Source organism: Vombatus ursinus, unplaced genomic scaffold (genome assembly GCF_900497805.2).
Source record: "Vombatus ursinus unplaced genomic scaffold, bare-nosed wombat genome assembly UNPS02014870.1, whole genome shotgun sequence".
In the NCBI taxonomy this organism is placed as follows: domain Eukaryota; kingdom Metazoa; phylum Chordata; class Mammalia; order Diprotodontia; family Vombatidae; genus Vombatus; species Vombatus ursinus.
The window spans coordinates 797391-823002 of NW_020954648.1; the positions used below are offsets into that span (position 1 = coordinate 797391).

The following is a 25612-nucleotide window of genomic DNA, read 5'->3' on the forward strand; positions in this document are numbered from 1 at the left end:
AAAATTAACTGTAGAAAACAAGTCCTTAAAAAATACATTTGGCCAAATGGAAAAAAGTACACTGAAGAAAACTACTCCTTAAAAAGCAGAATTGGCCAAATGGAAAAGGAGGCACAAAAACTCACTGAAGAGAACTCCTTAAATAGTAAAATGGGACAAATGGAAAAGGAGACACAAATCTAATAGAAGAAAACAATTCGTTAAAAATTAGAATTGGGCAAATGGAAGCTAATGACTCTATTAGAGATCTCAGTCAAACAAAAACAAAGAATGAAAAAATAGAAGAAAATGTAAAAATACCTCATTGATAAAATAACTGACCTGAAAAATAGATCCAGTAGAGACAATGTAAAAATTATTGGTCCACCTGAAAGCCATGATGAAAAAAAAAACCTGGACAACATCTTTCAGGAAATAATCAAAAGAAAACTGCCCTGAGGGCCTAGAAACAGAGAGTAAAATAGTCATAGAAAGAATCCACAGATCACTTCCTGAAAGAAATCCCAAATTAAAAATACCAAGGAATATTGTAGCCAAATTCCAAAATTACTAGATCAAAGAGAAAATACTGCAAGCAGCCAGAAAGAAACAGCTTAAATATCATGGAACCACAGTTAGGATTACTCAGGACCTTGCAGCTTCTATATTAAAAGATCAGAGGGCGTGGAATACAGTACTGTAAGGCAAAGAAGCTTGGATTACAACCAAGGATCAACTATCCAGTGAAATTGAGCATAATCTTTCAGGGTTGGAGATAGATATTCAACAAAATAGCTCCTAAACCTTCCTGATGAAAAGACTAGACAGAGCTCAACAGAAAATTTTACCTTCAAATTCAAGACTCTAGAGAAGCAATTGGAAATTCTGAAAGCCAAAGGAGAGATTAATAAAATTAAAAATAATAAAACTATTAAACTAATAAATAAAACTAAGAACTGGTTTTATGAAAAAAAATCAATAAAATAAATAAACCTTGGTTAATTTGATTAAAAAAAAAAACCAAATTACCAGCATCAAAAATAAAAAGGGTGAATTCACCAGCAATGAAGAGGATATAAAAACAGTAATTAGGAGCTATTTTGCCCAACTGTATTCCAATAAATTTGACAATATTAGTGAAATGAAATTAGTGAAATGAAAGAAAAATATAGACCAATTTTGCTTGTGAATGTAAATGCAAAAATTTTAAATAAAATATTAACAAAGAGATTACAGCAACTTATCTCGGGGATAATACGGTATGACCAGGTAGAATATATACCAGAAATGCTGGGCTGGTTCAGTATTAGGAAAACTTAGCTTAATTGACCATATCAACAACAAAAGTAACAGAAATCTTATGATTATCTCAATAGATGCAGAAGAAAATACAGAAGATCTCCAAAATCATTTCAAGAGGTGTCAGCATTTGGGGAAATTGTAGTAGATCTTTATTAGGGGCTGAGGTTTAGGAGGAATCTGTGAACATTCTAAGGGGTGGAAATGAAAAGGGGGTGCTTGAGCTGTCTGGTTATATAAAAATTGTCACTCCAGAACTAACTGAGGAAGATCCTTTAGAAGATGAAGGTAACAGCAATTAATAAGGGTAGGGGAACTTCTGGGGCAGAGAAGCGATGTGGTCAGACTTCAGGCAGGTGGGTGGAAAGGAGAGAGGCCGAAAGCAAGGACACCAAGTAGGAGGCAATCACAGTAGTGTAGTGAGAATCTCAGACAGGAGTGGTTGTGTGAATTGAAGGAAGAGGATAGAATCAAAGGAAGATGTAGACAGAGGGGAGTCAAGGATGACTCTGAGACTGCAGACCTGGGTGACTGGAAGCATAGTGGTACCTGTGAAAGAAACAGGGAAATTCAGAAGAAGGATGGGTTTAGGGGAAAAACTAATGAATTGGACATGTTGAATTTGAGACACCTAGAGAACATCTTAGTTGGAAATGTCCAATAGTCAGTTAAAATTTATTAAAATACCTACTATATGCCAGGCACTGGCTGAGTGCACAAGGAAGAGCAAAAGATAGTCTCTGCTCACAAGGAGCTGACAATCTATTGGAGGGAGACAACACATAAAAAGAAGCTGAAAAGTCAGGGAGTGGAGATGGGGGCTGGGAGGAGTAAGATGAAATCCAAAGGAGTACAGCAGGATGAGAAATGAAGAGATGACTCTCCTGGGCATCTTCCTTAAATGGAGGATCTGGGAGGAGCTTTCCACTGACCATCCTCTACCAGTTGGTGATCTAAGACTGGCTCTTAGGTAGAAGACTGAACATGGATATAAGAGTTGTCTGCATAGAAATGTTATTTGAACCCATGGGAGCTTATAAGATCACCAAGAAAGAGAATATAGGTCCCATAACAAAGCTTTGCAATCTACACAGAGAGGGCATGACATGCACTTGAGCAATGGAGATTTAAAAAGAGTAGTCAGATAGGAGGAGAACTAAAAGCGAGCACAAAGACCCCCCAAAAGAGATAGTAATTAGGTGGCCAGGGTAGTCGACTGCCTCTGATACTACAGAGAGGAGGGAAAAAATGAATGAAGATTGAGAAAAGGCCTTCAGATTTGTCAGTTAAGTAGCCCATTGGTAACTTTGTATAGAGTAGTTTTAGTTAAGTAAAGCAGTCAAAAGCTAGATTGTAAGACACGGTAGGAGAGGAAGTGAAAGTTATAAAAATGGTCAACTTTTTCTTTTCTTTTTTTTTTTTTTTTTGGCTAAGCAATGGGGTTAACAAGGTCACACAGCTAGTGAGTGTTATGTGTCTTCAGGTCCTCCTGAATCCAGGGCCAGTGCTATGGTCAACCTTTTCTAGGAGTTTGGTTGTGAAAAAAGAAACATAGGGCAGTAGCTTTAGGAGGTGGTGGGATCAGGTGAGAGTTTTTCAAGATAGGGAAGATTTGAGTGTTTTTAGGCTTCAAGGAAGCAGCTGGTTGCTGGACTTTAAGTGTCTTTAAGGTTTCTGTTTTTAAACTTATCAGTGACTGTTACCCTCATTAATATGATTCTGTTTCGACCCCATTTTCAATCACTTGTCAAGATAACCTGAGAGAGAAAGATCTAATGAAGTGAATGGAAAATGGATGGATTTCATGGCCTATATCTTCTTCCACCCATCCCCCTACCTCCCCACAAAAAAGCTCAAGAATTAAAATTGCAGTACTAAATGCAGTACAATTGCATTTTGGTGTAGTGGATAAAGAACTGGCTTTGTAATCTAGAAGGACTGGGTTCAAATAACCCCTGTACTTCTTAGTTGTGTGACCCTATGGTGGTCATTTAACCTCTCCATTCATTCTATTGGCAACTGTCTAAGAATGTAAGTGGCAGACTTGCATTAATAGAATTTTCTTATTCAGGGTTAGACTCAATAAAATCACAAGTTCAGCCCTGTCTCTGTACTCAATGCTGTATTCAGTGTACTTTTAGCCTAAAAAGTAAGTTTATTTTTTCTTCTGTTTCCCATCTTGGCATAAAGCAATCTATCCTGATGCCCTCCTTTTATAGATGAAGAAACTGAGCCCCAGAGAGATTAACTGATTTGACCTAGGTTATGCAAGTGAAGAGTTGCAGAGTGACTACGAATCTAGTAAATAAATTTTTTCTCTTAACAATATTGCTTTAATGAGAAGCAAAACTGCCTTCCCAAGTGCTGTTATTCTACCTATCTCAGTTTTTCTTCACAACCAATGAATAATCTTAATTTCAGGGCAAGGCCATATTTCTTACTTTAGGAACTACAGTAGATGAGTTGCTCTAATTTCAGAAATGAAATGACAATGTGCCAACTTGTGGAGGATTATGTTGTTAAATTTAAGCCAATGAGAGCATAATTTATCTTTAAGATGCAGAATCTGAAGACACAGTTGTAGTTTGAACCTTGGGTCTTTTTACAATAGTAGAAAGAAACTATAGGGCTCGAAAATAGAGTTGCCTTGAAATTTCCAAGTTTTTCCTGTGAATAAGATGTTCAAGCAGGTAATAAGCAGCAGACAATGAGAGGGTAAGAATATCTTACTCTTTCTGGTCTGAATAATGGTTTGGTCTTGATCTGAGCTAGAATGCAGTTTAACGAGATTTAAATATAGTTAAAACATTGGGCACGGGTTGTTATAATGTTGTAACTCTTTTACCTTTGCTTATAGTCTTCTCCACCTCTAATTAACCCTACATATCATTCACATTGCAGTTCTGATCACAACTCCCTTATTTTAGAAGTCTTCAGCAGATACTTACTGCCTCCAGAATGAAGTGCAGATCCTATGACTTGCTGTTCTTGCCTCCACACTTTGGCCCTTACTTCCCTTTCTAGTTTTACCTTGCACTATCTCCTTCCTTCTGTATACTCTTCTTCTTAAGTTTTGATTCCTTTTTTTGCACAGATCTCCCTTACTTAAATCTAATCCACTAGCAAATCATGGCATCACCTCCCTGGTGCCATGATCTTCTTCAAGAATGTAGGATAAACATCAACCTGTGAATAGGACAAGCTGCCCCGCTGGGGACCCAACTGGCCACTTCCAGTTGGGCAGTGTAGCTCCTCCCCTCACCCCCTTCCATTTCCTTCCTCTCCCCTTCCTGTTTCCTCTCTCTCATTTACTGCCCACATCAGAATGACCTGAAGCACAGGCCTAAGTGTGTCACCTCCATACTTGAGAAACTGTAGTATTGCCCTTATTGCTTCTAGGATAAAACACAGACTCCTTGAAAACATTGAAAAACACATTGAAAGCCCTTCACCATCTGGCTTCAGCCTACTTGTTCGGGCTTATTTCACATGTCTTCTCATTAAGCAAGCTATTTTCTGGCCAAATGAGCCCACTTGCTGCCCCTAAAGCTCAGCAGTCGCTCTCCTGCCTCTGCCTCTGCACAGGCTGCCTTCCCTTCCTGGAATGTACAACCTTCTCACCTCTCCTGTTTAGAATCCCTAGCACAAGGTTCAACTCACATGCCACCTCCTACAGAAACCCTTTACTGATCCTCGTGGATGTGCATGTATGCACTTCGCTATTTACATGTTTTATCTCTCCACTGCAGAAGAATATAAGCTCCTTGAAGACAGGAACTGTTTTTCATTTGGTCATTATGTCCCAGCACCTGGTAGGTGCTTTATAAATACTTGTTGGATTGGATTTGTAGCCCTAGCAGTCTCATCAGGCTTACAATTTGCCAAATGTTCTCTAAATTTTTCATCCTATTCTTCTTTTCCTTTTCATTCTCCTTCCTTTTGCTTTCCTCACTCGTATAAATGGTTTTAGCACTCTTGGGTAGGAGAAATCAGCAACTTATTTCTGTATGCTTTTATGTTTTTTGGTATCATTTGCATGCAATTTAATACTTTTCTGGTGTTGCTTTCATGTTGATATTACATTCCTATGATTACAAATGATTTAGTTTCTACTAAATTTTCATTCAGGTATGTGAAAAGGTCCTGTTTCTGTCTGTTTCATTCAGACTTGTTCTTAAGCTTCTACTGGGCCACAAAGCTTTCATGGACCAGAATGACATTTTGGCTGGACTCCAATAGGATGCTAACTCTATGCCAGATTTTATTTTTCTCAGCTATCAATGAGGCTGTTGTGGTAAATGTGGTGTTTTTGTTTTATTTTTTTTTATTTTTTTTTGCTCTGTGAAAATTTATGTGTACAAAGAGACCTGCTTTTGAGAGGGAACATTGGGAACCCAGAGCCAAAGAGGAAAGGTTATTAAAGTTAATGAACTAGGGTAACCTTATCAGAAGGGTGCCTAGAAACACTGTCAACAAAAGGTCAATTGCTGTTTCAATTATATACCTCTTTTTTTTCTTCTTTTTTTCTGGAGGTTCGTAACTCAGTTGTGTTAATCAGTTTTGTGGTAAAGGCTTGACAAATGATTTTCATGGTAGATGAAGTCTCTTGAAGAAAAATTCTATAACATTCTTGATGTTCTGGAATTCTTTTAGATGTCACTTACCTAATAGCAAAAGGATGTTTTTAAGGCCTGAAATATGATTATTTTAGTAATTGAAAAAATTATCAGTGTTCAGCATTTATTAGGTTCTAGCATTTAAAGGTTCTAGGTTCAGTATTTGATATAGAATTAAACACAGGGGCAGCTAGGTGGCACAGTGGATAGAGCACCAGCCCTGGAGTCAGGAGGACCTGAGTTCAACGGGCCTCAGACCAAATACGTGACACTTACTAGTTGTGTGACCCTGGGCAAGTCACTTAATCCCAATTGCCTAAAATAAAAAAAAAAATTAAAGAATTAAACAGTTCCTACCCACTGGATTTATATTCTAGGTAGACATTTCAAAAACATTTGAGAAAAGCTGATAATACTTGTCCATTAAAAATTTATCTATGATGACCATTGCCATTTCTTATTGTTAAGCTTTCTTACCTCCACTGGTCAAGGACACTTGATAAAGGTATCCAGAGGAATAAGAATATAAAGTTATGTTAGTTGAAATCTGGGCAATGTAAAATATCTATGTGCAGGTGGTGAGTGTGATAAGTCTTTCTTATTGAGAAAATTGGTTAGGATACCTGTGGAATATAGAAGTGTTTTAGAATAGTAGAAATAGAAGATATGTTAGAGATCATCTAATTCAACACCCTCATTTTTTACAAATAAAGAAGATAAAACTCAGTAAGCCTGACTTTCTTTGGATTTCAAAATCATGCCTCCTCAAGTTCTGGCTCATCCTGGAATTTCTCTCCGTGCCTGGAGCCTCTTCACCCTCATCTCTCTGTAAGGCCTGCTCCTCTTTTCAACTGGGGAGTTCTTGTTGGAGGCTTCATTTTGTGGACGAGCCAAGGCTGGCCTGCCTTTGTTCTGCTCCTGGCCTTGTTCCTGACTTGCTGGACCTCAAAAACATCATTTTCCCTTGACCTCCTTCAGCTTCCTTTTGTTTGTTTTTCCCCCATTAAAATGGAAGTTCCTTGAAGGCAGGGACTGACGACTTTTTGCTTGCATTAGCTTCCCCAGTGCTTAGGACAGTGCCAGGCACATAGTAGGCACTTAATAAATGTTCATTTCCTTCCATGTATTTTCTTGATCTCATAAGCTCCAAGAGGGTTGGTTATCATCCCTATATAGATGACTTTCAGACTGATATATGGATTATTGAAAAAGCGTCTGTTATGTACCTTTTCCCTATCAGGCAGTATGTCAGGTGCTGAGATTCAGTTATTAAAAAGTGAAATAGTCCTTGCTCTCTAGGACCTTACATCCCAGTATGGGAATATGACGTGTATAGAGAATTAGTGGCCAGTGAAGGGAATTTTGATCTAGTGAGTCACAGGAATGGTGAGTGGAACCATACTATTTTCAAAAGTGCTGGTAGTATATATTGAACTGATTCCTTTTCCCGGAGGAAGAGGTGGAAAGCAGCTCAGGATGAGAGTTGAATGTGGGAAGCAGGAAAAGAATGTTTTATGTGGAGAACAGAACAAAAGGCTGGATATTTGGAGCGGATGAATATTCAGCTTCAGCTGCTCATTGAAAATTTCCAACTGTATGTAGGCATCTCAAACTCATAGTAGGTGCGTAATAAATGCTTATTGATTGAGTTCACTAGTTGTAGCAATTTGACTCATGTTGGCTTTCAGTCCATTAAAATTCCTAGGCCTTTTTAGTAATCATCAGGAAATCCCAGGGTGCTTTCTCTCATATCCTGAATACTTGCTCTTTATCCCTGTCTTAGTTTTGGATTAAGTCAAAAAGAAAGATGAACAAAAAAGAAAATATGAAACTGAAAGAATTACTGGAGAAACTAGAGTTGAAAAAGACTTATGATGTCTTTTAAGTAAGACTACAAAAAATGCATATTCTTTAGCACCATATTTAACTTTTACAAAAATTGACTATGTACTAGAGTATTGAGATATTGCTACAAAATGAATCCTCAAAGATCAACAGCATTTCTATATAATAATAACAGAACCCAAGAATAAAATAAAAAAAGACAGGGGAATCCCATTCCAAATAACTACAAAATACTTAAAATATCTGGGAATCAATCTACCAAAACAAACAAACAAACGAACAAACAAAAAGGCTTGTGTAGATTCAGTTGCAAAGTGCTCCTTAAAGAAAAAAGGAACAACTTTAATAGCTGGAGAAATATCCAGAGCTCATAGCTAGGTTGTGTCAATATAATAAAAGTGACAATGCTACCAAAGTTAATCTTCATTTTTTACCATTATACCAATCACATTATTGAGGATGCTTTATAGAAACTTGATAAAATGACCAAATTCATTTGGAAAAACAAAAGATCCAGGATATATGGGAAATGATGAAAAGAGATAGGAATGAATGAGGAATAACGCTTCTAGACCTCAAACTACATTATAAAAAAGTGATCAGAACCATCTGATTGGTTAAAAAAAAAAATGGAACACACTAGACAAAGGAGAATCAGAAACAGTGGAAACCAGTGTTTGCTGAAGTGGAAAATATAAATTAACTAAGAAAAAACTACTTATCTGATAGAAACTACTAGAAAAACTGGAAAACTTTTTGGCAGAAATTAGACCAGCACCTTATACCATATTCCACAATACATTCTAAATGGATACGCGACCTTAATATTAAAAATGATTTTTTAAAATGCAAAGAGACGTAAATCATATAGCTCTCACAACTTTGGTTTGGAGCTGTATTCTTAACTAAATAAGAGAAGAGGCAATTACAGAAGATAAAATAGGTGACTTTAATTACATGCAACTCAAAAGCTTTTGCATAGACAAAATCAGTGCACCTAAGATAAGAAGGGAAATGGTTGAATGGGCAAGTTTTTGTATCAGATTTTTCTAATAAGTTTGGTACCTATCAACAGTTTATTTATATATACATATATGTATATATGAAAGACTAATAGCCATTCCCCAGTAGATAAGTGGGTCAAAGAATGTGAAGAAACAGTTATCAAGAAAAATTACAAAGTATTCACAACAACAAGAAAGAATACTCAAAATTGCTAATAATAAGAAATGCAAATCAAAACAACCTTGAAGTTTCATCTCACAACTTGGACATTTTCAAAGGTGATAAAAGACAGCAGTAGTCAATGTTAGGGGGTTGTGAAAGAATAGACACACTAATATATTGTTGGTAAAGCTGTGAAATGATACAACCATTTTGGAAAGCAATTTGGAATGATGCAAATAAAGTGACTAAAATGTCCATATGACGCCATAGTTAAGAAGAAAGTCCCCATTTACACCAAAATTTTTATAGCAGCACTATCTGTGCTAAGATTTGGGCACAAAGAAGATGCCCATTAATTGGGGAATGACTAAATAAATTGTGGAACATAAATGTAATGGAATGTTACTGGGGTGTAAAAGATCTATATGTAAATAGAGCCATGTAAACAACATGTACAATAACTACAGCAACATAAATGGAAAGAATGCCAAAAATTCAATAGTGAATGTATTGAAATCATGAAGATCAAGCATGACTTGATTGGAGAGATGTGAGAGGACATCTCCAACCCACCCTTCATGAAGGTGAGGAGTTGACATATGTTAGACATTGCCTTATTTTCAAACTTTTTCAGTACATTAATCAGTTGTGCTGATTTTTTTTTCTTTTTTTAAAAAATACTGTTTGTAATAGGAGATTACTCTCTGCAACAGAAAAATAAATGACATTGGATATAACTATGATGATGTGAGAAACAAGACATTATTGAAAACTTTTTTTTTTAAACCTGATGAAGGGGCAGCTAGGTGGTTCAATGAATAGAGCACTGGCCCTGGAGTCAGGAGGACCTGAGTTCAAATCTGGCCTCCAACACTAGCTGTGTGACCCTGGGCAAGTCATTTAACTGAGTGCCCCACCCCCGCAAAAAAAAAGAAACTGATGAAGCTGGGGAAATTGTAGTAACAGCAAAAATAATAAAGGTGTTTTTTGTTTTTAGCGATTATGTGATATTGGGGAAGCTCCCATTAAGGAACTTCCTTTACCAATGTGGATTGGTACCTTCTCTGAGTCTTAAAGTCTTAAGCAGAAATTACAAACAGGAAAGAACTTTGGGAAAGGGAAAGTAATTTTTCTTTAGTAAGAATTAACTTTGTATAGATATATCAATATTTCTTGGTACCTCTCATCCCTCCCTGAAAAACGCATACTTGAATGTTTGTGTCTGTGTCTATGCACGCACACATTCCCCTCTCCACAAAACAGCTATGCATCAGAGAAGTTAAATAATTGTGTGATAAAATACATAACATGTCAATATACTTGGCAGATTAATCCGAGAACAAATATTTTGATACCAGGAGTGATTTCTAAGATCATCTGAAGTGTCCAAACACTTAATTCAGGTCACTGTAGGGATTTTGGTTTCCCCATCTTTTGACTGTACCAGAGATGTATGTTTTTTGATATTCCCAAGGTTACCTAAAATATTTGTGACTTTATGTAGTGTAAAGAGCCCTGGATTTTTAGTCAGAGAACCAGAACTGAAATCAAATTTACCAAATCAGTTTTAGGCAAGTGGCTGCAACTCTGTTTCTTCATCTCTTAATTGAAGGTTTGTTATGAGATATAGTAGCTAAGGTCCCTTCCAGTTCTACTAAGCTCTTGTAACCATCTGACAGTCTGGAAAACTTTTTTTCACTATTAAGTTTTCTATGGCAAAAAATGGGGTAAAATTTGCCACAGTAATGGTTATCTTGATGTGTTATTGCTGCACCTTAGAAGCCAAGTTCTTCAAAGGGATTTTTAATGTTGTCCAGTTCAGTTTCCTTATTTTGTAGAAGAGGAAACTAAAGATCAAAAAAAAAGATAAAACCTCTTAGGGACTAATGTTACTGCCATCCAGACTTACAGAGTTTAAAAAAAAAAAAGCTGATAAATATGGATGGATCTGCTGGAAATGTTACGATTTGTAAAAATTGACCTGAATATAGTCTGAAAAATCTGCTCTGCAAAGCTGTGTTTGGGTATCTAATATTGTATTCAAAACTACTGGCTAAATGTAGGAGTGGAGGGTGGTAATCTTTTGACAATGTCTGTCTTATTTAAAAAAAAAACAACATATTTTTCTATTTATAGAGACTGTTTATTTGTTTGGTGGCTGGGATGGAACACAAGATCTGGCTGACTTCTGGGCATACAGTGTGAAGGAGAACCAATGGACTTGTATATCTAGAGACACTGAGAAAGAGGCAAGTTCTGAAATACTTAATATATCTATCTTATTATAGTTTGGGGAATAGTATGTGTATGGATGGATATATTCTTCTTTTCAGGATGATTTATATCTCTTATCCTAAGTTCAACATGGTCAGCATGAGACTGTGGTCAAATTTTGTTATGACAAGCCTGCGCAAAGGATTTCAGGCAGCCCACAAAAAATGTAGAAGATGTGAAAGAAAGTAAAGATGAAATGAGTGTTTTATCCATGTGCCCCACTTAACCTGCCTTCCACTACTCACTATTGTGCCTGTCGTGAAACTTGGCTGGTAGGTTGCCACTGCTCACTGTCTCCTATTTGTCACATGACCTATGGCAACCAACCATCGTCAGTCTGTCTCTAGTCTGAGAGGAGCAAGAGTTGTATCTTTTCGCTGTGTTTTCAGTTGTTACTGGCATTGAACAGGAACAAAGTGAGTGCAACCACTTGCCAACGTAGCTGTTGCCCGCTATGCAATGAGCAACAGCAGCACGAGGGCTTCTGCCCCTCCCTTGCTGCGCAGCCGCCCTCCAAGTTACATGAGTGTCTGGTGCTCTCTCCAAGGTCAGACATTCATTTCAGTATTTTTTGGCATGTGAGCAGTTGCTGTGGAGATTTTTTGGTTCTAACATTAAAGTTTTTGGGGTGACTTTGTAAAATAGGTGATAAAAAGAAATGGAAGATCGAATCAGAACATAGAGTGATTAATCTGGAGTGGACAAATAGATACTTGTTTACTTGCACGAGAGACAAAATATCGTGCCTTGTTTGCTGAGAAGTAATAGCCATTCTGAAGGAATACAATCTTCATCACCATTTTGAATTATAACATACTGACTTAAGCAAATTGGACACCAATGAAAAACAAATTAAAGCATCCAAATTGTTGAAAAATCTCAGTGAGGAACAGCAGTTTTCCAAGAAAGTAAACTCAGAAAATGAGGTGGCTACTAAGGTTAGTTTTCAAATTTTGAAAGAAATTGCTGCTGCTGGGAAGTCTTTCTGAAGGTGACTTCATAAAGAAGTGTGTGCTGATTGTAGTTTCCGGACTATGTCCTGATAAAAAGTGTTTTTGAGTAATAGTTTAATCATTAATTATACCTTTACTTGGAAAGTGAACTGCTAAAAACCTATCTGTGGCCTGAAGCAGTTTAGCTTATTTTAATTTTGGTCCAACTGCCAAGTTGTACAGGTCTGAGTTAAGGTACTACATTGTCTAGGTGGCAGGCAGCTATGTGGTGCGGTGGATGGAGTGTTGGGCCTAGAGTCAGGAAGATGAATCTTCCTGAGCTCAAATCTGGCCTAGACACTTAATAGCTGTGTGACCCAGGGCAAGTCCTGTAACCAGCCCTGTTTGCCTCAAGTTTCCTCATCTGTAAAATGAGTTGGAGGGGCAGCTAGGTGGTGCAGTGGATACAGCAACAGTCCTGGAGTCAGGAAGACTGATTTTCAAATCCAACCTCAGACACTTAGTAGCTCTGTGACCCTGGGCAAGTTACTTTAACCTTGTTAACCTCAGTTTCCTCATCTGAAGAAAATGGCAAAGCACCCCAGTATTTTTGCTAAGAAAACCCCAAATGGGGTCGTGAAGAGTCAGACTACTGAACAACAGCAACAACAAAAATGTTCTAGATTATTTTCTTCATTGTTCCGCTATTTATCTTAAATAAAGAATTTCTCTACTAGGAAGAAGTCAAGGAACTCAGGAATGCTGAGTCAAGAAAATGCAGGTTTTGTTATACCAAGTTTTTCCTGAATCTGTCATTTATCATTTTTAATGATAAAATGATTCTGTTACATGATTTGTTTATTCAGTGCCTAGTTGAGGGACACCCATTTTGTTTCCAGGTGTTTTTTGTTGTTGTTGTTGTTTTGTTTTTTTGGGTTTTTTTTTTGGCTACAATAGACGTTATAAATATTTTTGTATATGTAGATACTTTCCCTTTTTGTTTTCTTTGGCGCATTTGTAGGCTTGAGAATATATATCTTATTAAATATTTGTGTCAAAATATAAAAGTCTAATGGTGAAGGTTATTCCTTTCTCATACTATCATCCAATTTAATGGAAGTGAACTTTTACCTGAAAATGTCTGCTTTAGAGAGAGTGATATGTATTTTGTATGGGTATCATTTAGAATACATGTATACATGTTACCTAATATTCCTCCGATCCTTAAAAATGATAGGTCAGAACTATGATATGGGCCAGGGTAGAGGAAGTCCACAGAAAAAATGTTAGTGTACAGTTAAATAACATTACAAACAGGTTTGATGACACTGCAGAGTGACTTGGATGTGTGTGTTGTTTGTTAATAAATATTATTTTGAGAAAATGTTGATCAAAGCCACTCTATATGGCAGATGTCTGACTTAAAGAGAAAGCTTATGAATAAGCTGAAAATAAATTTCTGTAGAATTAATCAACAGTTATTTATTAAGCACACAACATGTACGTGACAGTATTGTTGGTCACTAGAGATACAAATACAAAGAGTGAAACAATCCTAGTCAAAATGAGTTTACATTCAAATGGGAGAAGCCGTAAGTATACACACTTTTGTATATGCAGCATAAATATAAAGTTAATAAATACAAATACATACAAAGCAGTGAAGTAAACGATAATTTGGGAAGAAGAGCACTGGCAGTCGAGCAAATCAGGAAAAGCTTTGTGCAGAGGAAGGTGTTTGTGCTGCATCTTGAACGACAGGGACTTTGAAATGCAAGTAAAAAGTAACTTTAAGACAGTGGTACTCAGATAAATAATAAATTGTTTAATGATATTAATAATAATGATATTAATGTGATAAATTTTTGTAGACCTAGAATAACCTCATTGGTATGTTAAGGATCTTTGCTTAGGATTTTGGCTTAAATATAAATGAATGTTCTTGTCCAAGTGTTAGAATTAGATTAATGGTGTTTTTGTCTTTTATCCACTGTAATTTGCTCCAAATATTTATTATTTAAGAGAGTGATATGTAGCTCTACAGAATAATCCTTCTGTAATGTTGATAGGTTCTTTTCATCCAAGGTGTTTCATATGCAGTTTTGTTTTAGATGGTCAAATTGTTTACAAACTGCCTCTGACAGTGGAAAATGGTTTAGGGGGGAACAGAGAGAAAATTAAGGTTCTTTCATTTATGGTTCCAAGTTTTTTTTTAAATATCCTGATAAAGAAATTAAAAGAAATCATATGACCGGAGACACAGTTTTGTCAGCTATTTGCCTTTCCTTTTTGATAAAATTTGACCACTTTCTTAGATCTTTTCTTTCCCAGACAGTAACATTCGTTTGAATTCCAAACCTTTGATCTTGGTGTTATTAAAGGGTGCTTCTAGCTCTAAATCAGTACTTTGCTTCTATTAAACCACAGATTCTTTATCTTTATATATATTCTTTCCTTTTTTTTCTCATATTGTTCTCCTAGAGCAATCACTGATCTCTTTTACCTTTATAGGCAGATCTCTGAAGCTATGAGACTGGTACAATGCATCTTTTCTTCAGGGAATATTCTAAATTATTTCTACCACTTCTACTATTGATAGAATGACAAGGAAAGCAATGTGGCTTAGTGGATATGGAGCTCTACTCAGAGAGTCAGTAAGACTTGGGTGCAGCTCCTGCCTCAGAAGTACACTGTGACTTTGTAAATCAGTTAAAATCTCAGTGTCCTAGGCAGCACGAAGACTATAAGCTATGAAATGGTTACCAGCCTACATTACCTCTGTTGGTGTAAGTCACAGGGGTGGGGAGCCTATGACCTTGAGGCTGCAGGTTCCCCACTCCTGGCTATAGGAAGTTTCCTCTTGGGGATTTTTCTGCCTGATGAAATCATAAGTATAGATCCCTCTCTCTCTTACAAAAGGGGGGGGAGAGAGGAGAAGGAGCATAGATTTTTAAAATTTTATTTGTAGTATTTTTCCAATTATCAAGCTTTTTCACCCCCCTTTCTACCTCCCCTGAAAAGAAAAAGAAAAACCTTCTAAAAAATAGATGTTATGGAGTCAGGAGGACCTGAGTTCAAATTCAGACTCAGACACTTGACACTTATTAGCTGTGTGACCCTGGGTAAGTCACTTAACCCTGATTGCCACACCAAAAAGCGAAAAAAAAAAAGAAAAAAAAGAGAGAAAAAAATTCGGTGTAGTCAAGCAAAGCAAATTCCTATGTTGGCCATTTCCAAAAATGTATCCCATTCTGCATATTTAGTCTATTATCTCTCTATTAGGAGATGAATAACATTCTTTATTATTGGTACCCTGGAATTGTGGTCGATCACTGCATTGATCAGAGTTTTTAGGTCTTTCAAAATTGTTCATTTTTACAATATTGTTAATATAGTATAAATTGGAGCATAGTATTTTTATTTGTTTATTCTTTTTTAATTAACTAATTTATTTTTAGTTTTCAGCATTCACTTCCAGAACCTTTGGAGTTTTAAATTTTCTCCTGGAGGGTGCGGGGGGCAGAGCCAAGATGACGGAGTGATTTGTTTGAGGTCTCCCCCAAATCCCTCCAAATACCTGTAAAAAATGGCTCTAAACAAATTCTAGAGCAGCACAACTCTCAAAAAGACAGAATGAAACAAATTTCAGACCATGACAACCTGGATGGTTGATTGGAAATGTCTACTGCACCAGGATGGGAGAGGAACACAGTTTAGTGTGGGCCACACAGGCAAAGACCGGACCTCAGGGAACCTGGAGCAGGCCTCAGGGGACTGAATCAAGGGGAGCTGTGGTGGTTCGTGGTTCAACCCACAAATGCCAAAGACAACCTAGGTCAGTAGGAAAGGTCTCTCAGACCATGGTGAGAAAGAAGCATGGTCCGGCCCCAGTCCTGGTGCAGCCCCTGGGGGGTCAGCTGCTTTCTGAGCTGTTGGCCCACAGACTGAGGGGGAGTTGGGTGGCTGATCAGAGGTGATTGCAGGGATCTCTTTGCTGGTGCTAAGGCAGGAATCTCTTGCTTTGCCTGTGCTTGAATCTGGGTCACAGTTTTGGGTAGCAGCCCTGGGGCGAGGAGGAGTGCTGTTGTGGTGGAGCTTGTAATGGCAGTGGAGAGGGTATCTTCCTCACAGTTCCAAGGCAGAAAAGAGTGTGGTCACTCATTGACCAGAGTCCAGGCCAGGAAAGGAGTAAACACCTCATCCTTGATCATACCTTCTTGGAAGAAGTGAAAATTTACAAGTCCTAGAAGTATCTCTGAAAACAGAAATGGAAAGAATCCATCAATCACCTCCTGAAGGAGATCTCCAAAGGAAAACTTCTAGGAATATTATAGCCAAATTCCAGAGTTCCCAGGTCAAGGAGAAAATATTGCAGACCAGAAAGAAACTATTCAGATATTGTAGAAACACAATCAGGATAACACAGGATTTAGCAGCATTTACATTAAGGGATCAGAGGGCTTGGAATATGATATTCTGGGGGTCAAAGGAGATAGGATTACAACCAAGAATCACCTGCCCAGCAAAACTGAGTATAATCCTTCAGGGGAAAAAATAGGCATTCAGTGAAATAGAGGACTTTCAGCATTCCTGATGAAAAGACCAGAGCTGAATAGAAAATTTGACTTTTAAAAACAAGACTCAAGAGAAGCAAGGAAAGAGAAATCATAAGGGATTTATTAAAGTTGAACTGTTTACATACTTACATGGAAAGATGATATTTGTAACTCATGAGATTTTTGCCAGTGTTAGAGTAGTTGGAAGGAATATATAAATAGACAAGAGGGCACAGGGTGAGTTGAATATGAAGGGATGATATCTAAAAAATAAAATTAAGGGGTGAGAGAGACTTGTACAGGGAAAAGGAGAAAGGGAGAGATAGAATGGGGTAAATTATCTCACATAAAAGAGGGAAGAAAAAGCTTTTACTGTGGCAGGGAAGAGGGGGGAGGTGAGAGGGAGTGAATCAATCTTCCTGTCATCGGATTTGACTTAAGGGGGGAAGAACATACACACCCATTTGGGTATGGAAATCTATCTTATCCTACAGGAAAATAGGGGGGAAGGGAATAAGAAAGAGGGAGATGATAGAAGGCAGGGCAGATTGGGGGAGGGGGTAATCAGAAGCAAACACTTTTGAGGAGGGACAGGGTCAAAGGAGAGAACAGAATAAATGGGGAGTTGGGTAGGATGAAGGGAAATATAGTTGGTTTTTCACAACATGGCTATTATGGAAGTGTTTTGCATGACTGCACACATATAACCTGTATCAAGTTGCTTGCCTTCTCAATGAGGGTGGGTGCGCAGGGAGAAAGGGAGAGAATTTGGAACTCAAAGTTTTAAAAAATTGTTAAAAATTGTTTTTATGTGCAACTGAGAAATAAGATATACAGGCAATGGGGTATAGAAATCTATCTTGCTATACAGGAAAATAGAAGGGAAAGGGAATAAGAGAAGAGGAGGGGGGGTGATAGAAGAGAGGGCAGATCAGGGGAAGGGGTATTCAGAATGCGCACAGTCTTGGGGTGGGGGAGGGGCGAGATGGGGAGAAAATTTGGAACTCAAAATCTTGTGGAGATGAATGTTGAAAACTAAAAATAATAAATTAAAAAAATTTCTCCACTTCTCCCCAAGATGGCGTGCATTCTGATATAGGCGCTGCATATACATTCCTATTAAACATATTTTCACATTAGTCATGTTTTAAAGAAGAATTAGAACCAATAGGAGGAACCGCAAGAAGGAAGAAACACAACAAAACAGAAGGGAAAAAAGAACAAATAGTATGCTTCGATCTGTATTCAGACTTATAGATCTTTCTCTGGATGTGGATAGCATTTTCCAGCATCAGACTTTTGTAGATGTCTTAGATTCTTGTATTGCTGAGGGGAGCTAAGTCTACCAATGTCAGTCATCTCACAGTGTGTCTGTTACTGTGTACAACATTTTCCTGGTTCTGTTCCCTTCACTCAGCATCAGTCCATACAGGTCTTTCCAGGTTTTTCTGAAATCTGCTTGCTCATTAGAAGCATAATAATTTTAAAAGTCTTCTTGGAGATCATGTAATCCAGCTTCCTCATTTTGAAGATGAGGAAACTTCTAAACAGATGTTAAGTGATTTGGCCAACATGACACAGCTGATGAGAAATCACAGAACCAGGATTCAAAATGAGTTATCCTGACTCCTAGGCTAGAGTTCTTTTCCAGAGAGGTAGCCCATTACATTTATTCCTTAGAGTACCTTATTTCCTTCAAGGTTCAGCTTAAGCACTACCTTATATATGAAGCCTTTCCAGATCTGGTTAGTTCCTAGTTCTGTTCTTTGCAAAGTGATGTTGTATTTATTTTTGTATATATTATGCGTATACTTATTTGTTTTCTTCCTTAATAGAATGGGAGCTCTTTTCAGGTTAGGGCTTTTCATTTATTTCTTTATCTCTAGCACCAAATACAGTACCCTGCACATAGTAGGGGTGTGTGTGTGTGTGTGTGTGTGTGTGTGTGTGTGAATATAGATATAAATATATAGATATCTTCAACCACTCACCTGCTCAATTAAGAGAAAGTAGTTTTACCACCTGTGAATATGTACTAGTTGAGCAGGTCATTGTACCTTTCTGATTCTGTTTCCTTTTCTCTAACATAGAATAAAAATTCTTGTTATATTTAACTCAGAAAATAGTTATGAGAATCAAGTGAGATAATTTATTGTATGTTAAGAGTTTAAAGTTTGCAGAGCACTATATAAATGCCAGCTGCTATTACGATTCTAGCACATCACAGTTATTTTATTTTAGAAAGGTTTGTCTTAGATATTTTTAGTACTGCATGAGATAATTTTCCACATATTTACAGGAAAAGGAACTGATATTTATGTAAAACATTTTATTCTTGTAAAATTCTCTTCAGATACTAAAAAAGTTTTGCTTGGATAATCTTATCAGATTTTGTTATACGTATTTTTCCTTTGCTGCCCGTTAAAGAGAAAGAAACAATGAGTTATGGACATACAGGGGAGGCACTTGCTTATATGTCCTTAGTTTTGCAAGGCATTTTGTGTTCAAGGCTGAACTAGAGCCTTGTGACTATAATCACTGAAATTACCATTACATACTCCTCTCCTCCACGTTCTCTCCCCTCCCCCACCTGTCAGGGATTATAAAAATTAGTTTCATTTCTTCTGGCTCTGTCCTTAATTGGAACATGAGAGAAATCAATCTATCAGATACTGGAGAGGGTTGCTAGGGATGATGGAGAGCTAGATTTCTGTGTATTTCTGTGTGTTTGTGAAGAAATGAAAGAAGCATCACCAAAATAGGTTTAATATGAAAAGTAAGTAGTTTGTTTAAAAAAAAAAAAAGAATAGAATAAGCTTCATGGGGTTCAGTGGAAGGGCCAATTTTGATGATGTCTGTATCTGATAAATTGATTTCTCTCATGCTTCAATGAAGGACATGAATTGGAATGTGAAAGTGGAGGCCAGGAAATGGAATTTAGACACACCTGTGGTGGGGAAACCCCTTAGAAGTCTTATATTTTTAGTGAGTTAGATTAGGTGTCTTTTCCTAAAGGGAGAAAGGAGCACAAATATTCAGAAATAGATAGAATGATTGGTAAGTATTAGTTAACAGCCTTTGCTACCAAAAGAACACTACCCACTGCTATATTTATCTTTAACTGATCTACTCATGATTGATGTGTTCAAAGGTCTGCTTATCTTAAATTGGTGCATTTGTAAAGTATATATTGCCTGTGTATATTTTAGCATGAAACAAAATGTAATCTTCCCTGGATCATTCTACCGTCTAAATGGAACCTATTGTTTAGTGTGTGGTTTATATACGAGGGTATATTTCTGTGAGCCAGACCAACTTTCTAACCCAAGGGTGGCAGTAATGTGGATGCGCTATTACTCCTTTTATCCTTTTTTGTGCACGTGTTCACCAGTTGATTGTATACTATTAATAAACTATGTAGTTAGCTTAGAGTTGAGTGTGGTTGGATCTGTGTGATGTGGTAGTGATGACCTGAACTATTTTGTTGTCAGTGGGAATGATAGAGTCAGAATCAATTGGTAAATGGCTGAACAAATTATGACTGATGAATAAAATGGAATATTATTGTGCCACAAAAAGGCTAAAAAGGTGGTTTCAGAGAAACTTGGGAAGACTTGAAGTCACGTAGAGTTAAGTGAACAGAGCCAGCTACAATAATATCATAAAATCAGACATCTTTGTAATACTTAAAAACTGATTAATACAGTGACCAATCATAATTCCAGAGAACTAATGATGAATCATCTTGTCTCCTCTCTCACTCTCTCCTCCCCTTCCTACTGTCCAGCCTAGTGAACTAGGCAACGAAGTAGAAAAGGAAAGGTTCTGTAAGAAGGAAACCCAAGGACAAGAAACTCTAGGAAACCATCAAAAACTAGGTGTCAGTGATTGTTGTTAAGTACTGAGGCGAATGAAGACTGATTTAAAAAACTGTTGGATTTAGTCATTAGGAGAAAGGTTGATGGTGTTTTCATAAGTGTTGTTTTGACCTGGGTCGTTACTTGGGGCAGATATCTGGTTTGTACTCTGAGGGTTCTAGAGGGGTGTTTTCTAAGTAGCTTAGGTTTTATTATACTCTTTTAGAAGACATCTCAAGACTACTTATCCCTAAGTTAGGAATCCTGAAAACTCTTGAGATATTCTTTGGTTTTTATTCAGATATACTACCAAATCAACTCATGTAAGCATCTGATATAAGCATCTGACTTCTTTCAGTTCTAAAAAGCTATGTCATGAAGTATCTTGGTTAAGGATTTTGAATTTGTGACTGTCAAAGTTATTTTGTGTCATCAGGTAGCTTATCTAATCTAAATTAAATTTACTCTTTAAATGGTTGGCAAGAATAAAAAACCTGAAAGCATTGACAGTTATCCATTAGGTCAAGTACCTTGCTAAGCTTAAAATTGCTTTAATAAGGGAGCAGCTAGGTGGTGCAGTGGATAGAGCACTGGCCCTGAAGTCAGGAGGACCTGAGTTCAAATCCAGCCTCAAACTAAACACTTGACACTTACTCGCTCTGTGACTCTGGGCAAGTCACTTAACCCCAGTTGCCTTTAAAAAAAAAAAAAGCTTTAATAAAAAATCAGGATAATTAAAGATGTGAGATGGTTTGGGTTTTTGAGGGAGGGTAAGCAAAATTGAGGAGAAATCTATAATTTTTAAAAAAATACGTTTGGCCAGAGAAAGCTGTTCTTGACCCTTTAATTTATCCTTCTGTGAACTTGTCCTGATTTGTGGGAGCTAGCTAGAGGATAGGAATTTTTTCTTTAAAAGTTTAAAGGAAAGAGTGATGACTGAACTCTTAAAGTTCAATACTTTCCCTATTTTGACTTGATGTAATTCCAAAAACAGGAACTGGCATGTGCAGAGATCCTGACAGTCTACTGGTTTTTATACACAGTTGGTTTGCTGTCATCCCAGGATTTCCACCACCACTTAACTATTGTTCCCAAATTGAACTATCTTTCTTAATCAGTAGCACATGCTTTACTAACTTACCTTAAAATCTCTTACTTAAAATCATACTTGAGAGTTGAAAATATATTCACAGCAACATAGAATTTGCAAGTCAGAAGAGATCATCTTTTCCTGTCTTTCATTTTTAAAAAAATAAGCAAGTCACATGTCTTCCTAGGAGGACAGAACACAGTGAAACATTGCTACTGTATGGTAGAGCTAGTGACTCATTACTGCTTACTGAGCCATATGGATAAGTGAATTCCAAGAAATGTAAATTTCAGTGCTCGCTTTAAAAAAGTCTTTTCATTATTTTTAGATTAGCTATTCCTTACTAACAACTACAGAAACACTGAGTTTATTTTTTTAATCCTTCAGCATATCATGTGCACTTAGTTAATAATAGTAACATAATAGTTTTAGGGCAAATATCCAGCCATAAGAAATAAAATGCAAGAATGGTCTCTAGATTTTAGAGCTCTTCTCAAGACACCTGAGTACTAAACTGCAAGATGTGGTGGAAACTTTTGATCTAGATACATTGGAGTAATGTTCCAAGTACTTCAATAAATCCAATTTTTTTTTTTATCAATTTGGAAACTCTTTCTAATGAGACAAATTGTAACCCATCCATATATCCTACTGTGAGACTCTTATCCGTGTCTTCCTAAATATCTGCACCAGGGAAGTCCAATCAGCTTCCTGGTAACTTTCCTCAAGTTCTTTTAACATTGAGTAGATATCGTTGGAACAGATAAGCTATCTATCAGGTATCTCATACTCTAGCTGTATAACCAGCTCTTCCTCTCTTCCAGTTATCTGTTATCTTTTATGCCACATTTGGCAGTTTTTTGCATGTAATGTGTTATAACCCATTCACATCTACCATGATACCTCCATTACCCTTTGGATGATCATCAATTTGAGTTATTCAGACACTGTAGTATTCCACAACTTGCAGCCCATACAACATTACTAGAAAAAAAAATCTTGGTGTTAAAAGGAGCCTTGGGCAGAATCAAAATGAAGGAATGAAAGATCTTAACTTCTAAACCTCTCCACTGATTTTTGAGCAAGAAAGCCAGTTGAAAGTCAAAGTGATTTATTTTTATACCCCAGGGTACCTTAAGAAGACAGAAAGAGAGGTCTGCAGACACTAAGGTGGTAGCTGACCAGGAGTGTGGAATAGCAGTAGTAGCACTAGTAGTGATGGCAGCACTAGGCCATAGTGGCAACAGCAGTGGCAGTGCCCTAGAGAAGCTAAGAGGACTTTGTACCTAATCAGGAAGGGATCCCAGGGAACCCGTGTACTAGCAGTAGGAACAGGATCAGGAGTCATTTGGTAGCTCTGTTGTCCATTAACCAGTTCTGAGTCATAGTTCCACAGTGGAGAGGAGCGCTTGTGGTTGTGAGAGAGCAGGGTGTAGGAAGCAGAATACAGAGAAGGAGGGCAATGACCAGATCTCTACCTGGATCATACCACATTGAAAGTTCTAAAACCTTGTAGACCCCCAGACTGAATTGTGAGAGCAACAGGAGCCCAACCCTGACATAAAATTCAGAGCCAAGAGATAGGCTGAGAAAATGAGCAAACAGCAAAACAACAACCTGACCTAAAAAGCTACTATGGTGACAGAGAAATTCAATAAACAAATTCAGAGGAAGACAGTGACTTGAAAACATCTACAAAGCAAAGCCTCAAAAGAAGAATACAGATAGGACACAAGCCCAACAAGAATTCCTAGAAGAACTAAAGAGTTTTTTTTTTTTGAGGAAAAAAAGATTTTAAAAATCATATAAGAGTAATAGAAGATAAAATTAGAAAAAGAAATGAGAACTATGCAAGAAAATTACGAAAAGAGAATTGAGAGAATTAATAACAAAGAGGTACAAAAATACTGAAGAAAGTAACTATTTAAAAATCAGAATTGGCCAAATGGTAAAAGTATTACAAAACTTCACTTAAGAAAATAACTCTTTAAAATTTAAATTAGGGAGCCAAGATGACAGAGTGAAAGCAGAGACTTGCTTGAGCTCTCCCCCAAACCCCTCCAAATACCTGTAAAAAATTGGCTCTAAACAAATTCTAAAGCAGCAGAACCCATAAAAAGACAAAGGGAAACAAATTTCCAGCCCAGGACAACCTAGATGGTTGATTGGAACGGTATATCGCGCCGGCCAGGGAGAGGAGCACAGTGCGGCGTGGGCGTGCAGGCTGCAGCGACCCTGGAGCAGGCCTCAGAAGACTGAATCTCAGCCAGCTGTGGCTGTTTCCAGACTTTTCAACCCATGAAAGCCAAAGTCAACTTAGAAGGTCAGTGGAAAAAGTCTGTGACTGCAGTGAAAGGTAGAAGCTAGGTCTCACCTGCCCCCAGGGCAGTGACTGTCTCTTGAGCTTCCAGCCCTCAGACTGAGGGGGAATCTAATGGTTGATCAGAGGGGGATTGCAGGGATCTCTTTGCCTAGTGCTGAGGCAGGAATCTCTTGCTTTGCCCATGCTTGGATCTGGGTTACAGTTCTGAGGGGCAGTCCTGGGATGAGGAGGAACGCTGGTATCATGGAGCTTGTTGCGGCGGTGGAGAGGAAACACCTCACCCCTTATCATACCACCTTGGAAGAACTGAAAATTTACAGGTCCCTAGAAGTATCTCTGAAAGCAACTGTTTAAACAACTGAAGCGTGGGACAGTACATTCTCTACAGTGGAAGCAGACTCCTTAACAAAGAGTTTAAAACTCAAGTAATTGGCCAGGATCATGAATAAGCAGCGAAAAAAGAGTCAGACTATATTATCTTGCTTTGGTGACAAAGAAAATCAAAACATACAACCAGAAGAAGAAAAGCTCCTATATCCAAAGCCAGCAAGAAAAATATGAATCAGTCCCAGGCCTTGGAAGAGCTCAAAATGGATTTTGAGAAGCAAATAAGAGAAGTAGAGGAAAAACTGAGAGTGATGTAAGAAAATCATGAAAAACAAGTCAATAGCTTGCTAAAGGAGACCCAAAAAAATACTGAAGAAAATAACACCTTAAAAATAGCCTAATCCAAATGGCAGAAGAGGTCCAAAAAGCCAATGAGGAGAAGAATGCCCTAAAAAGCAACATTGACCAAATGGAAAAGGAAGTCCAAAAGATTACTGAAGAAAATACTTCCTTAAAAATTAGAATAGAGCAATTGGAAGCTAGTGACTTTATAAGAAATCAAGACACTGTAAAACAAATCCAAAAGAATGAAAAATTAGAAACCAATGTGAAATATCTCATTGGAAAAACAACTGACCTGGAAAATAGATCCAGGAGAGAGAATTTAAAAATTATTGGACTATCTGAAAGCCATGATCCAAAAAAGAGTCTAGACATCATCTTTCAAGAAATTATCCAGGAAAACTGTCCTGATGTTTTAGAACCAGAGAGCAAAATAGAAATTGAAAGAATTCACCGATCTTCTCCTGAAAGAGATCCCCAAAGGAAAACTCCTAGGAATATTGTAGCCAAATTCCAGAGTTCTCAGGTCAAGGAGAAAATATTACAAGCAGCCAGAAAGAAACAATTCAAGTATTGTGGAAACACAATCAGGATAACACAAGATTTTAGCAGTTTCTACATTAAGGGACTGCAGGGCATGGAATATAATATTCCGGAGGGCAAAGGAGATAGGACTACAACCAAAAATCACCTACCCAGCAAAACTGAGTATAATCCTTCAGGGGGGAAAATGGTCATTCAGTGAAATAGAGGACTTTCAAACATTCTTGATGGAAAGATCAGAGCTGAATAGAACATTTGATTTTCAAATACAAGACTCGAGTGGAACATGAAGAGGTAAACAGGAAAGAGAAATCATAAGAGACTTATTAAGGTTGAACTGTTTACATTCCTGCATGGAAAGATAAAATTTATAACTTATGAGACCTTTGTCAGTATTAGAGTAGTTGTATGTATGTAGATAGATAGATAGATAGATAGATAGATAGATAGATAGATAGATAG

The 25612-nt window shown here is 37.4% G+C and overlaps 1 protein-coding gene across 2 annotated transcripts in view; it reads left to right on the forward strand.

Moving 5' to 3' along the window:
• Positions 1-25612, forward strand: part of MKLN1 (muskelin 1) — a 227549-nt gene that overhangs the window by 121026 nt on the left and 80911 nt on the right. For both annotated transcript variants that reach the window (XM_027842258.1, XM_027842259.1), the window contains one exon: positions 11043-11155. In XM_027842258.1, the coding sequence (XP_027698059.1) occupies positions 11043-11155 (113 nt within the window). The remainder of the gene's footprint in view (positions 1-11042; positions 11156-25612) is intronic.